A 15,841-nucleotide genomic window follows, 5' to 3' on the forward strand; every position below is an offset into this window, starting at 1 on the left:
TAGTACATTTATAACTTTGAAAAAAATAATCCCATATATAAGAAAAAGTAACAATAGCTGAAATATATGAACAATGTTGCTGTTATGAACATCTTTCTCTAATCAATTCTTAGAAAGAAAAAAACACACTAACTTCTACTTCTTTAATCATATCTCTCAATCTCTCTGGACGTTTATTCTTTGGTGTCCATGTTATGTCTCTACCTGCAGAAATGAAATTACAAACAAATATGAAACAATATCAAGTGAAAACTATCTCTTTGATAAACAAATAATTCTTACCACCTAGAAAATACCTAATTCATCTGCAGTTTTTTTTTTATTTCTGATAAACAGAAAGTTTAGAGCTAATGGTAAAATAAATTTATAAATGATGATATGACATGATATTGTTGTACTTAGTAAACAAATCTAAATAATTAATAATCTATGGATTATAGAATGAAACATTTACTTTCAACAAATTGTTGCTTCTCTTCATAATAAGGTTGATCTTGTCTGCTAACTGTAAAACAATAGATTGTTAAATCACTGACATACTGACTAAGAAGTTCCACACACACTGCTTTTTTTTTAAAGCATGCTAGCACTAGCAGTAAGAAATGTGAAATGACAAACTAGCTGTAACACATGATAGGAAATGGCAAATATGTACAATTTAAAGACTTAATACTAAAATACAAAAAAAGACTTTTAGACTTGTCTTTTGCATAACCTCTAAAGTTTTTACATTCACATAAATCCAAGTATTCGGTGGACTCATTATAAATCAACACAAGCAAATCTAATTCAAAACGTTTTGTGTATAAAAAATATTAACATGGAAAACAAAACAAAACAATTATTTCACATAACTAGAAATTAATACAAGTTAAAAATTCTGGCCATTTACCTTTAACCATGAAATGTACTTAAAAAGTAAACAATTTTATCCCGTCAGCCAGTAAAATTAGTACAAATACTTAATGCGTATATAACACTATAAGCATATTAATGAAAATCTCCTCCACAGATATGATATGGCAGAGCTGTATAGATTAACAGAGTTCCATATACCATAACCACCTTTTAAAAATCAAATAAATTAGGAAAGAAAACGTACTTATCTCTCCTTTATCATGGTAATGATGAAAACCAATGACGTCATCTGGTAAAAAAGAAAGCAAACAAATAAAATAAATAATATTTCTAGTAAATATTATGCATCAATTATATATCCACTTATGACAATTATAGGAGGGTCAACAAACAAATTCACAAAAATACTTTGAAAAAAAAAATATTGTAGAAAATAGTGAAACAATTGTATTAGATAGAGCCTATAACCAGATTTTCTTTGAAAAAAACATAACATAATATGGCAGATAGATGTAAACTACTGCCCTCTCTCTTTAGCGAACAAGGGTGATGAGGGTGTATTTCGAGAAACATAAGCTTTCCATACTGCCTTAAGGTGCTCAGAGCTGAAGTGGCTGAGCTGTAATGCGCTTGGCTTCCGAACCAGGGGTCCTGGATCCTAATTCTGGTGAAGACTGGGATTTTTTATTTCTTTGGGCACCTCTGAGTCCACTCAGCTCTAATGGGCACCTGACATCAGTTGAGGAAAAGTAAAGGCAGTTGGTCGTGGTGATGGCCACATGACACACTTATTAACCATAGGTCACAGAAACAGATGACCTTTCCATCATCTGCCCCAAGGTCTTAAAGGGGAACTACTTTTAGTCGCTCAGCAAACACAACCCAGCTCCAGTCAAATTGACTATAAAAAGTTTCAAGTTTACATTAGGATTCGAACTTGAGAGTCGTCAGTTATGTGGCCAAGCTATTTAGGCTATATATCAACACATCCCACTTTGTAATAATTGACCCTGTTTTGATAGTTGCAGTCTCACAAGCAATGGACATGACCAGTGTCAGTGTTATGCTTTAAAATAGAGGTCATGTTCTTTATTTTTGTGTTTTTTATTTATTGTTTCACAAGCATTACCAAAACACAGTTTTAAAAAAAATAACAGGTCTTAAATACGATGGAGGGAAATAGCGACTAGAGTTGTTTTTTTTTTTAAAATTACTAAAGGTTAGCTGTACCTCAAAAATTTAACATTGTAATTCGAAATTTTATTTATGATGTAATTTAAGATATTTAAGATATATTCTATTAGATTTTCATAGAGATATAAAATAAATAACAGACAAAAAAAAAAAAGAAAAATTTATTGATCTAAAAAATACATTTCAGCCCAAATATTTTAATATTTAATAGATCTAGATCTAGAATCTAATATAAGTAGCTCAGATCTAAGACTATGAAGCTAAATCCAGGATAATTAGATCTTGACAATCTAAATTATACTTGGTTACAGATATATATATATATATATAAATGTAACTAAAGTAAAATTTAAAAGTCAGTGATAATGTGCTATATCTTATTTAGACTTAGTTATCTAGTAAAAATAAAATCTTCTTCTACTACAGTCTAGAGTAGACTACTCTAGATAGACTAGATCATAATGTAACTAGATGATATTAATTATTTATTTGATATTAATGATATTATTTAATTATAGAAACAAGATCTAGATTTATTGTCGTAGATACCAGCTCACATACAACTAGCAGGAAATGAGAAGGCTGACACACTCACCAAGAGTGGAAGAACAAACTCTGCACTCTATCCAGAAGAAATTAATTGTAGATAAAATAAATGAGAAATGGACGAGCTCCCATCCAAATCACAAGAAAGATGTCGCTTACTATAAGCTATCCCGACAAGACCAACGTCTAATCTTTCGACTCAGGACCGGACACAACAGAATGCGACAACAGATGTACCGGAAGCTCAAAATTGGAACCAGTGAAATCTACCTATGTGGAGTATCACCAGAAAATGCTGACCACGTCCTCCAAAACTGCTCTCTCTACCAAGAGGCCCGTATAAGACATTGACCCCAAATCACCCCAATAGAAAGAAAACTATATGGAGAGCTCCCTGATTTGGAAACCACTGCGCAGTTCATCTCATGTATTGGTCTAGTCATATGAACACTCCAACATAACAATGAGAACGATGAAGAAGAAAAAAGAAAGAATTGTCGTAGTATTGAAAATGAAAAATCTAAAAGAATTTTCACAAATGTTCTAGTCACTAAATTTAAATCAGACTCAAGACTAGTCACTAGTGTCACGGCCTGGTTCTTGTTGTAGGCGTGATGATGCGAATGTCGTGTTGTAGATACCTCTTCTGGTACTACTATAATGTTCTTAACTAAATACTTTCTCTCACGCACTAGTTTTGCAGGTGTGTGGGAACACTAACATACTGGACTCTCCGACCACAACATTTAGAATCATTAATAGATCTATACACTATGGTAGCAGACATGGATTTTATTCACATAATTTATATATATATAATAATTCACAAAAGATATTGGCGACTTCAGCCATCACAAATTACATCCAAGGAAAAAAGTCCTGAATACAAATCAATTATAATAACTTCAATACTTATACATAACTCTGCTGTTAAAAGTATCCATAGCACTCCTCTCGCTCTGAGAGTCCAAGATCAACTGAGGTGTTCACCTCGTGGTCAGTCCTCGACCAGGAAAAATCTCGTGCTGAACGCACAGAATAGTTAAGTGACTACTAGTCACCAAATGTTGCAAGGGTTCTAAAACTGGTATATGACAACTAGTACAAGTTTTACTAAAGTTGACTAAACTTTAATAGAATAAATAGGTGAATAAATATAGTTAGGCTAAGATAATGATAAAGTAGCTATGCGAAATTCTCTGGATGTTTACTAATTTTGAGTGGCGCAAAAAGTGTGGCGCCATTTTGAACATTTATTTTTATTTAAAGTATTGGTGCTATTTATTTTTAATTAACAATAAATAAATAGTCATTTTAGAAATGATTTTGACTGTTTTTTGAGAAGTGGGAACATTTTTTCTGGAAATTTCAAAATGACAAGATTGAAGAAAAAAAAAAGTGTTGTTTTTCTTATACTTTAAATACTTATAATAAATTCTAAGTCTAAAGTCTAAAGAACTAGATTTACAGTTTACTAGATCTAAGTCAAGTTCTAGCTTTTTGGGTATAGATCTATATTATTCTTTATCTAGTGACTAGTGTTAGGCTAATCATTTAAATCATAGATCAACCCCCCCTAACTATAATTATATTTATAATTTATTAATTACTAACAATCATACAATGATTAAATGATTTGTGACAATTTCACATGTGACATTTGTCTTGAAATTTGAATGATAAAAAAGTTTTGGCTTACCTGGAACAGAAAACTGGTTTTTTAAAGACCAAATGTGAATTTCACACATGCAGTAAGCCATTCTAGATTTAATTCTAGTTACATACAACTGACTGGAATGTGGAATCTAGATCTAGGATTTTTTAAAAAGATCTTGATTAGCTTCTAGATAGATGCGATAGGCAGCCACCATATTGTTTACATTTTATTTTGATCACTAACATCACTTGCATATATATAATTATATAAACTACAGAAGGATTCTATCACAGACCTATATAGATACGTAAGTCTGTCTATATCCAAATCATTTCAGTACATGAGATCTAGAACTGTGATTCAGTGTCAATTTGACTGATCTATATAAAAACTACAACATTAGCACGCTTCCGGTTTTAGGCCTTGAGGTGTTTTTTTTCTGAGAAGAGCAAGCATTGAGATTCAAGAAATTCTAAATCTAATTTAGATCACATCTAGACATATTGTGACATAGATATAGATCTATAGGATATAAACAAACATCTGGATCTATTTCTAATATAGATCTATATTGTTTTATTTTCCTTTCTGATGGAGGCCTCACGAATTTGTGTTCCAGGTCAACGGTTATGTCGCGTTGACGATATGCATGTTCCTGGAAATGGGACGTATGCCAGTGATGGATTTATTTACTCAAGTATTTTGGGTTACTGGAATGAACGAGTTAACAGTGAGAGCAAGGAAAAAGTGATTGATGTTCTTAATAGTTATGCTCAAACAGTGATTCCTTTTATTAATGCTATAGTAACAGCTAGAGTAACAAACATCAATCCAAGATATTGCAAATGTGAAATTCTTACTGTTGGAGACAAACCACTGTCAGATTTTTACAGAGGCCTTATAAAAAAAGAGGATGTTAGGACTACTGAAAAAGATAGAGTGGAATTGTATAAGTGCTTTCGCCCTGGAGACATCATTATTGCTCGTGTTATATCATTAGGAGATGCACAGTCCTATATATTGAGCACAGCTGAAAATGAACTTGGAGTAATTATAGGCATGAGTCAAGATGGAATAAAAATGGTTCCAACTAGTTGGTGTAAGATGCAGTGTCCAAAAACACTCAATGAAGAATTTCGGAAAGTGGCTAAAGTGCAGAAAGAATACATTAGAATAGCGGAACACTTCTTTTGAATACTATTAATATTCTATGACATTTTGAAAGTCGTGATTGGCATAAATGTATGAAAAATTGAAACTAAAATTTTAGTATGAACACTGTAAATAGATACAAGATATTTAAGAAGAAGAGGAGGTTATCTATTAATAGTGCTTTAAACATTCAGTTAAATGTGACTAATTCTCTGGTATATAGACTTTTTATAGTAAAAGTTGGAAATAAACAACACCCATGGATATTGTCCCTCTCTAGTATTAATTTAGTCAAGAGATAACTCTTTTTCGGACTGGATTGGATTAAGAGTGTTTATTTTGAAAATTTGAAAGAAATCTCTTTTTTATTTTAGAAATATGAAACAATCTAAGACTGCCTGGACATGTGGTATGCACTCTGTAGTATCGAGTTTGAACCCTCCCCACTGTCCTGCAGAGGTATGGGCTAGGGTGTAATAATCTCTCAATTCTGAAGAAACGTCCATAACATGTAATACCCAGTGCGTGTACTAAACTTAAATTTTTGGATAAACACTTGGATGGAAAAACAATTTTTGTATTACTCCATAAATGTTATTCATATTCTGTTCTACTAGAAAAAAAAATTCTCTACTGCTTATGTCATGATATATATTAAATAGTACATTTATGGTTATGTTTTAATGCTGGCATTTATATTGTCTTTTGTGTGGCAAAACACTTAATTAAAGGATCACATTGTTAGAGCTGATCTTAAATCTACAATATAACCCATCACACAGAACCTTGTCCAAAAGATGCAACCAAGCTTTATCATGGACACTATTACATTTACAATGAATAGACAAACATTGCAGCTAGCTGTCTATAAATTGGACAGTACCGGTACTCCGTTGCAATTTTTTTCTTCTAGAGTGAGATGCTAAATCAGTAAGAGTAAATTCATTGCATCCTTCTAGTTCTTATATACCACTATTTCTATCCTGGTTTTTACTTGAACCTTTGAATTGGTGACAGAATCACACCTTTCCTTTTTTATTATATAAAGTGTGTCCTTTTTGTTTATAAAAGAAATATGAAAATTATAAAGGGAGAAAATCAGCAAGTGAAAAGATATTGTTATCTTGCATTGATCCCTAGATTAGTATTTTATTATTTTGAATTCCAGTATTTGCTAATTATTAAAAAAGCATGCTTAGGAATACAAACATTGATATCTTCACTCCCACCCAGAGATGGGAACTTTTCATGAAATTCACTGGACCGATTATTTTCAAAGAATTCAGCAAATCCTTATTTGGGTTGCCACAATGTATTGGTTCACAAAAAAGTGGTTTAGAAAATTTCTTGAAATTTTGCTGAGTCTTTTGCCATCACTGCTGAGTTAAAGAGGTATAATTTGTTTGTATAAAAGCCACATTTAAACAATTGGCATTTCATGACTTGAAAAGTTTAATTTTTAGTAATCATTATCTGTCCCTAAAATAATCATTAATAAAAATATTTGTCTATATTATATTATGTACCAGTAACCTTATTAATATTCTTGATTAATAATGAATATAATAAAAATGTTTCATTGTATTATGTTGATGTAAATAATGATGGTCCAATAAGGGAAACATGAATCTATGAAATGTAAATTATTTCTTTTTAAACATGAAGTAAAGAGATTACTATTGGTGCTTGGATTTTATTGTATATATTTTTAGTTTACATTAACGTTTTATAACTTACTTTGCCTACAACATAAATTTAATGTAAAACAAATTAAGTAAAGGTCACAATCTGTTTCTGTGGCATGTGGCCAGCACAAAGAACAACTTCCTTTTTCTTTTCCTTTTAAAACTAATGTCAGGTACCCATTAGAGCTGGGTGCCCTAAAGATCCCTAAATTAAATATCCCAGTCTTTACCAGGATTTGAATCCAGGACCCCTGTCTCAGAAACCAAGGGCTTTACCACCTGCATCTCCAAATTTAATGTAATCAGGGATAAAGTAAATATTTAGCAAGATCACTTTTTTCATGTACCAGTACCAATATTAGTTTTAGCCTTAGCCGGTATAAGGAAATTCATTTTATATGACCCAAAGATGCTAATCCATATAGGCCTACAAGTACCGGTACTCTAATGATTTAGAGAGGAAAAAAAAAGAAAGACTCATCAAGAAAAATTAACAGTAATATAAGTGTGGTATCGGTACAGTTACTGTTTAACACTATTTGGAAGAGCATTGCTGATGCCCCACCTGTCAAAAAAAAAAAGTACATATTTTTTAAAAGACATAAAAGAAGTTTCAGTTAAATGATAAAATATCTGTTTAGGCCTAAGCAGAATTTAAGAAAGATAAAAAGGCTTTGACAACTACAGATGATCTCATTGACTTTTTAGCGACCCCCGAAAGGGGAATAGATGCTATTAGTTTTGTGTGGTCTGTCTGTTCGTCCGTCCATTCCATTTAGATCTCGTAAACTAGAAAAGATATTGAAAATCCAACATCATGTTCAAAGTTCTAATCCAATGGCTACTTAATTCTTTTCTGAAGGTGAAAAATTTAATTTTTAAAATCAACTATGCAATCTTAGTTTTTCATAAAAATACACCATTTTTACAACTATTCACTATTAATAGTACCGGTAACAAACACGGGAAGTTATTTAGTAAGGGAGATGAGTATTTATCATAAATATAACACATTTATGCAAACGGTAATTAGTTTTTTTTACTTTTCTGTCATCTCGGCAAAGCAAATTTCACTTTGGTAACGGCTGTTAAATCTCATGATGAAAACATCCATAAAGGTACCGGTATAATTTCGACATAATAGGCCTACCGTATACCATACCTGTACTTCTTTTAATCAAGCCATGTTAGCCAAAGAAGAAACAATAGGGTATCTTCAAGAAGATGCAGCTAGTTTTATCCGTTGAAATTGCTGGACACATACCGGTAGTTACTGTTTGATTTCATTCAACAAGTGGCTATTTTTCCATTCACAAAACAGTAGTGTCTTGCCATAATAATGAAGTTGACTTTGCAAATCGATGATGTAGCTGAGAAACGGAGCAAGCTAAATATAAGATTAGTACCAGTACGGTATAGAAAACAAAGAATGTGAACAGGACTACATAACTAATATAGTAGTACCGTAATAGTGATTTCAAAGTTGAGAGCAAAGTGTGTTTTATTAGAACTTTCCAACTTGCACATGCAGATTTGTTATGAGTTTATTGACAGTGGCTTGTCTTCCAGTTAGCTTGGCGATTTTTGCTTTCATATTATTTTTGAAAATAGCTTAATCAAGACGTATTTGCATAGAACGGATTTTTTTTTTAATTTTGTTTTTGTCAATGGCTGCTATTAAAGACGTTCAAGAAGATTGAGACACATGGAGATTACATTATTGCCACTGACCTACAAAACATGTACCGCGTGCAAAGAAAACAAAATAATTCAACAAAGGACTTAACATAACACACGGGTCTGAGTTGAACTCTGGACAATTTAACAGTATGTTGCCGGTACGGTACATTCAAAGAAATTACAAATATCTTACATATATAAAAATCATTTTCGGGTCATGCTTTTCTGATACCGGTGTCAATGCAAATGGTAGGCCTACTGTTCTTTTTCACATTTGTGCGTTAATGAAATAGGAGAAGAAACGGGTAGCGGAATCTGTATGAATAAATTTCCCTGAAAATTGGACAAATCTTTACATTTTTTGTGTACAATAACAGCCAACACTCTATTTTATTTGCAAATAACGTGTGGGTGGTTTTTTTTTAAAGAAACATAACATAAACTGCATTTTGATTTATGCCGCGAAGAAAATATTGCTAAGTTACTGGTAGCCTACGTCTAGACATAGGTGGATCGACGAAAATAACTTCCGTACGGTACCGGTACAAGGAAGAGGCAACAAAATGAAGGAGTGGTAGAGGCAAGCTACCTAACAGCTCACATTTTCCGACGGCGAAAGCATTACAAAAATGCCCCGGGAACTACTCTCAGAGGGGCACTAAAGAATTTCCAAGACAATGATTTTCTAAATACTTAATTTGTTACTTGGTCTCTTATAAATTACCGTTATGCTAACTTGAATTCTACAAGAGACTTCCACTCACCTTAAATCTGATGTCATGTATCCACCGTAATGGCTATGCAATGCGCTGTGTACCGGCATTTCACATCCACAATTTGTCAATAGGCATGTAAAATATATTACTGAGTTTACTATGTAAAAATCTTTTATCGAGTGAAACAATATTTGTGTAAAACTGTTATAGCAGAGTTAGGCTACATAAAATAATTAGGTAGACTAATTTTTTTTTGCTTGATCTAGATTTATGATCAATATTTTTTTTTATACATCTTAGAAAAATGTTAGTTCTCCTTTAGTGTGGTTTGTTTAATTTTTGAGGCCAGAGTTTCTCAACCCTTTCTCACCTCCTGTGTGCTGACAAGGAGGGGGGAGGGCGAAAATAGATGATGAATCCGAAACGTCATTGGGGGCGTCATAACGGGCGCCCGCATGATTTTTTGCAGGGGTGTTCAAGTTGCCACCTATGGCTCAAAGTCGTAGTTTCAACTTTTTTTTTACTACAGAGAACATTAAAGAAAAGAAATGATACCCCCCCCCCCCAACCAATGCGAGATTATGTTCACTTTAAATACTTGTTTTGTGAAATAAAAAAAAACAACTAACATGTGAACAAACGTTCGTTGGTTAGCGCATTCTTTCGACATGTCAGCAATGTGGGTTACTGGGTTACAATAACGAGACGGGCCTGGCAAAACAATAACATTTACTATCACAGCCCGTGCATCCCAACGGTCGATCAAACGAAAAAGTAGGCCTAAATTTTGCCAAAACTGTCTATAGGCCTACTACTGAATTGCTTCACGTCGCGATGGACTAGCCGGCTATGAACGCTTATCTGATATTCTTCTTTACGTTGCATCTCTTGCATCGTATTAGGCAAATTCTCGGCAGCACCAACTCAATACCCGGTACCAGATTTTTCTGCCAGCAGTCTCGCCTTTCCGAAGATGCCATCCCTGAAGTGTTCCGGGTCAAGTTAATTAATTGGTTTTTGATTATGTCATTAATGTGACTGCTGTTGAGCGGCAACTTATGCTAAGAATGACAGACTGCAACATCACGGAAACTGGTTCAAGAACAGGTGAATAATTGATCACAATTAAAAGACAAATCAGATACACAAAAGAAGCAGGCACTGATTACACAAATACAGTTTGTCTGGTTTCACTTACAGTGGTTATTTTAAAATACGCCAAACAGTCAAAGATCTTTTCAAAGTTTTGACTTAAAGCGCAAATGAATTCGTATTTTTCAGTTCATCATGTCTCATACAATATGATACAATAGAGGTAAATTTAGCACCAACGCTCTCGCTTAGGACTGTAACGGAAAAAACTAGATAATTATAATCTTCTTGATGACACCAACAGCATTACGTATATCTGAAATGTAATTCAGGTCAATGATACCAAGTAAAATAAAAGTCTTTTGGGACGTGCAACGGACAAGGTCTACTTTTGGATATTTGTCACGAATCCTTGCCTGAACACAGTTCTGAATGCTATCCATCACGGGCAGCCATCGTAGCCTTGGCGAGTAGATTGTCCCTGCGAAAATGTACATAGGCTAATGTATTCGCTGACAGTGACGTTAGACACAGGCACTGGCGGATCCAGGGGGGGGGGCGGTAGGGGCGATCGCCCCCCCCCCCACTCGGCCGACCCCCCCCACCGAAGGGGGGGGGCGGACGAATTTTAGTATAGAATTCACACAATTTGTATACGAATTCATTACTTATGTTAATAATATATACTAATTATTTATATTTCAACCTATTTTTAGATTATTTCGCCCCCCCCTCTAGTATGTTGGCCGATTTGGTGGGGTCGGGAGGGGGCGATGGTATCAATCCCGCCCCCCCCCCCCACCATAAACTTTCGAGTGGGGGGGGCGGTCCAATTTCTTTGTAGAAATCACAGCTTGCTAACAGAATCAATTAAATATCTATGTGATTAAAACTTGTTATTGATATTTTAACCGATCTTTGTATTATGTCGTTCCCTGTTTGCCAATTTATCTCTACTGCCCTTCCCACCTAAACCTTTTGAGGGGGGGGGGCGGTCCTACTTTAATGGAGAAATCATAGTTTTTGAACAAAATTAGTTGAATTAATATTGTTGTAACTCTAGGTTAGGCACTCAACGAATAGGCATGCAACTCAACACAGTGTAACAGGAAATAAATACAGGTGTTTATTCACTAGGACAAACACATAGCATCCTTCAGCTTCCTCAGAGTCTTTCTACTAATTTACCAGTCCTTTAGACAGCAACCCGAATGTGGACCAACGACAGCCTTCCCCGCTTCGCTCCAGGTCCCTTCTACAACCTTCAGGCAGCACCAAAAGCTGGCTTCTTAGTTTCCAAACATTCAGACTCTTCACAATCCCTGATGCAATGTTATTATCTCTCTCCTAGTGTCTTCCTGTTTACGTTCACTAGTGCGCTAGTGCGCACCTCAAGCACTGGTGCAAGGCAGGGTTACAACACTACCCCCACCTTAGTCTTTTCGTCCCGAAAAGAAACATGTTCACGGTTGGCCAGTGCAGGTGGAGGTCGGTCAGTGGGAGTCACAGATTGCATTGATCGTGCTCCCCACAAAGCAATCCACACTGCTCTCTGCAGGTGCCGCTTTCTCCTTCTGCTCCAATTGACCTGCCTTTGGTTAAGGGGAAGTCGTTTTCGTTGTCTGGCCTTTCTCTTAGTTACCACCGACGGCAGACTCATGGCAAGAAGCGATGCTGTGGATGTCATAGCGTAGGTCATCAAGACCATTTGTCTTACACGTTGCTCCAGCAGGCTTTCTCGATGTGCCGTGGGCCCCCAGGAGGCCAGGTTGTCAAACACGGTATAATCTTTAAGCTTGTCTGAAAGACATATCTGTGGGGCACGTTTACAACATCCTATGTGTCCATCTGCTGTACCACCATCAGCGCTTCTTTTGCTGATACTGGTATCAGGACAAATACTTAGTTGGCAGGTCTTCCGGTGCTCGAATTCTCCCTTTGAGGAGGTCCCGTCATCACAGTTATTGTTCAACGTCTGAGTGTAGGCAGGAATCACGATAGCATGATCAGATCTGTGCTCAGTACTTTCACAACAAATGTTAGGGTTCTTGTCGTAGGAGCCAAGCTTGCACGGCTCACTATTACAGTCATAGACAGCGCCACCATCAACGGCGTCTCCGTTGAGTAACGGATTGTTTATACCTGTCGACATGGTAGCCATCTGATCGTCGGTCTTGCTCATCACGGTATCAAACGTATCATCAGTCTTGTTCAGCGAGGTACTGATACCTATCTGTTTAATCATGGTACAGATCTGCTCGTTGACCTCTTTTAGCTGTACCTGGAACGAGTTCATCTGATCTGTCACGGTATTCATGAGCTCTCTGATATCTGGTTGTACTTCGAACAGATACGAGTCCGGATCTTCATCTTCGTCCAGCAAGGCTTGTCGAAGGCGTTCTCTCATTTTTTCTTTGGCACAGAAGATCCTCAGCTCCCTGGCTCGGAGCTCCTCTTTTAACTGTTTACAGCTTAGTTCATCTAGCTTCCTCAGCGTTGTCATTGTTTCCTTTCGTTGAGCTGCCTAAATCCCACTTCTGATACCAATTGTTGTAACTCTAGGTTAGGCACTCAACGAATAGGCATGCAACTCAACACAGTGTAACAGGAAATAAATACAGGTGTTTATTCACTAGGACAAACACATAGCATCCTTCAGCTTCCTCAGAGTCTTTCTACTAATTTACCAGTCCTTTAGACAGCAACCCGAATGTGGACCAACGACAGCCTTCCCCGCTTCGCTCCAGGTCCCTTCTACAACCTTCAGGCAGCACCAAAAGCTGGCTTCTTAGTTTCCAAACATTCAGACTCTTCACAATCCCTGATGCAATGTTATTATCTCTCTCCTAGTGTCTTCCTGTTTACGTTCACTAGTGCGCTAGTGCGCACCTCAAGCACTGGTGCAAGGCAGGGTTACAACAATATATAGATTTATATTATGTCGCTCGCCTTCTTGTATCTTGGCTGTTTCGGTGAGGTTGGGGGAGTGGGAAATTGCATGTACTGCCCTTCCCACTCTAGCCCTCTGAGTAGGGGGGGGCGGTCCTATTTTTATGGAGAATCATAGTTTGTGAACAAAATTAGTTGAATATCTATATAATATAAACTATATATTGATATGTGAACTCATTGTATATTATGTCGTACCAGACTCTAATCTCAAATTATATCATTAGTAAAATTTAAATGAAAAAGGGTTGTACCAGGTGGGAGGGGCGATTCATGCAATCGCCTTTCCCCCATCGGACAAACCAATACTTTTTCTTTTTTGTATTACAGTTAGGAAATTACAAAACAAAAACATCTGTCACTAATATAATTTATATATACTATAAATAAATTCTTATATCGAGTCGCCACACCCATATTCTTTAATGCCAAATACAATCTTTAGCAGAAATTATTAAAGGAGCGAGGATTAATCGTTTTCACTCTACCCCCCCCCCTCCCATTTCCAGACAGAGATTATGTAATTTCACATGAATTTATCATAACTATTTTAAGAAAGACTTTGCATTCAAAAAAATTAGAATTCAAACGAAATTTTTCAGTATAAGAGTCACGATTGAGATGAATTCTAAACCCAAATCATTTTTTCATAGTCGCCTTTTTCTAACCTTTACTCAATCTGATATTTTTCTAGTTAAATAAATTTGGGACTATAACTCACAATCATAGACATATATAAATATAGACTGGCCGAAGGAAGTAACTTCATGTAGTTTGAAAACATGTATATCTATTGTATTCGGATTTCCGAATTATGAAAAATTGCACGATCTTCATTCTTAGAGATTAAACAAAACACCAGTGAACATATTGTACTACTTATATAGGTTATGACTGAAATAGATATGAATCCTTAACTTTTATACTGCTCATAAATGCTGTATAATAAAGTACACAAAATTGCAAGTCACAAATGTTCGTTTCATAAAACTCTTTAATCGGCCAGTCTATATGCTCACAATTTAGACTTTGATTTTATTGAATATTATTTATCGAAGAATTTTTTTTTCGGCGGAGATCCTCAAAGCCAAAATCTAAATATGTGGGGTATCTTATCTTTTCAAGGAACAAATCGGATTTTTTGCAATGTATTAAGGGCCTATAAATTCATATTAGAATATTTTTCCACTACAACATTATTCAAAAGGTCCTTTTTTAATAGTATGAATAATGAGTTTTAGGTCAGGAGAATACGTTTCTTCTGTGAAGTATGCAAGAAAACTCTTTTGGCGGCGGGGCTTCGCCCCGAACTCCATTGATGAATAATGAGTTGTAGATGTCAGGAGAATGCGTTACTGCAATGAAGAATGCAAAAAAACGCTTTTGGCTTCGGGGCTTCGCCCCGAACTCCACTGATGAATAATGAGCTGTAAATGTCAGGAGAATACTTTTCTGCAGTGAAAAAAGCAAGAAAACGCTTTTGGCGTCGGGGATTCGCCCCGAACTCCATTGATAAATAATGAGTTGTAGATGTCAGGAGAATGCGTTTCTACAGTGAAGAATGCAAGAAAATGCTTTTGGCGGCCGGGCTTCGCCCCGAACTCCACTGATGAATAATGAGCTGTAAATGTCAGGAGAATACTTTTCTGCAGTGAAAAAAGCAAGAAAACGCTTTTAGCGTCGGGGCTTCGCCCCGAACTCCATTGATAAATAATGAGTTGTAGATGTCAGGAGAATGCGTTTCTACAGTGAAGAATGCAAGAAAATGCTTTTGGTGGCTGGGCTTCGCCCCGAACTCCACTGATGAATAATGAGCTGTAAATGTCAGGAGAATACTTTTCTGCAGTGAAAAAAGCAAGAAAACGCTTTTGGCGTCGGGGCTTCGACCCGAACTCCATTGATAAATAATGAGTTGTAGATGTCAGGAGAATGCGTTTCTACAGTGAAGAATGCAAGAAAATGCTTTTGGCGGCCGGGCTTCGCCCCGAACTCCACTGATGAATAATGAGCTGTAAATCTCCGGAGAATACTTTTCTGCAGTGAAAAAAGCAAGAAAACGCTTTTGGCGTCGGGGCTTCGCCCCGAACTCCATTGATAAATAATGAGTTGTAGATGTCAGGAGAATACTTTTCTGCAGTGAAAAAAGCAAGAAAACGCTTTTGTCGTCGGGGCTTCGCCCCGAACCCCACTTGAAAACCTTATAGCGATGCCCCAGTTGTTTTGTTTTTCACCAAAGGTTGAAAAATGCTGCTTTTTAAAATTCTCATATATATATATATACGCACGTTTATGCATAGGGTTAGGGTTTACTG

At 35.8% G+C, this 15,841-nt stretch overlaps 2 protein-coding genes across 3 annotated transcripts in view; one reads left to right on the plus strand and one right to left on the minus strand.

Moving 5' to 3' along the window:
- Window positions 1-8,770, minus strand: part of LOC106056992 (WD repeat-containing and planar cell polarity effector protein fritz homolog) — a 22,650-nt gene extending 13,880 nt beyond the window's left edge. Inside the window, exons 1-4 of one of the 2 annotated variants that reach the window (XM_056024240.1) lie at window positions 8,255-8,770; window positions 1,103-1,147; window positions 455-505; window positions 134-204 (exon numbers count right to left, since the gene is read on the minus strand). In XM_056024240.1, coding sequence (XP_055880215.1) covers window positions 134-151 — 18 coding nt within the window. In that variant the 5' untranslated portion in view covers window positions 152-204; window positions 455-505; window positions 1,103-1,147; window positions 8,255-8,770. Of the gene's footprint in view, window positions 1-133; window positions 205-454; window positions 506-1,102; window positions 1,148-4,297; window positions 4,503-8,254 lie in introns of those variants that run through there. The other variant, XM_056024239.1, reaches the window with a different exon arrangement.
- On the plus strand, window positions 4,646-7,091 carry LOC106072161 (exosome complex component CSL4-like). The gene has a single exon (XM_013232480.2). The coding sequence runs from the start codon at window positions 4,847-4,849 to the stop codon at window positions 5,447-5,449; it is 603 nt and encodes a 200-aa protein (XP_013087934.2). The 5' UTR covers window positions 4,646-4,846; the 3' UTR covers window positions 5,450-7,091.
- Window positions 8,771-15,841: the final 7,071 nt, after the last annotated feature.

Source organism: Biomphalaria glabrata, chromosome 3 (assembly GCF_947242115.1).
Source record: "Biomphalaria glabrata chromosome 3, xgBioGlab47.1, whole genome shotgun sequence".
Taxonomy (NCBI): Eukaryota; Metazoa; Mollusca; class Gastropoda; family Planorbidae; genus Biomphalaria; species Biomphalaria glabrata.

Bases quoted from the DNA above. Each gene is read 5' to 3' on its own strand.
- LOC106072161 (XM_013232480.2), top strand. From the start codon at position 4,847: ATGGAGGCCTCACGAATTTGTGTTCCAGGTCAACGGTTATGTCGCGTT.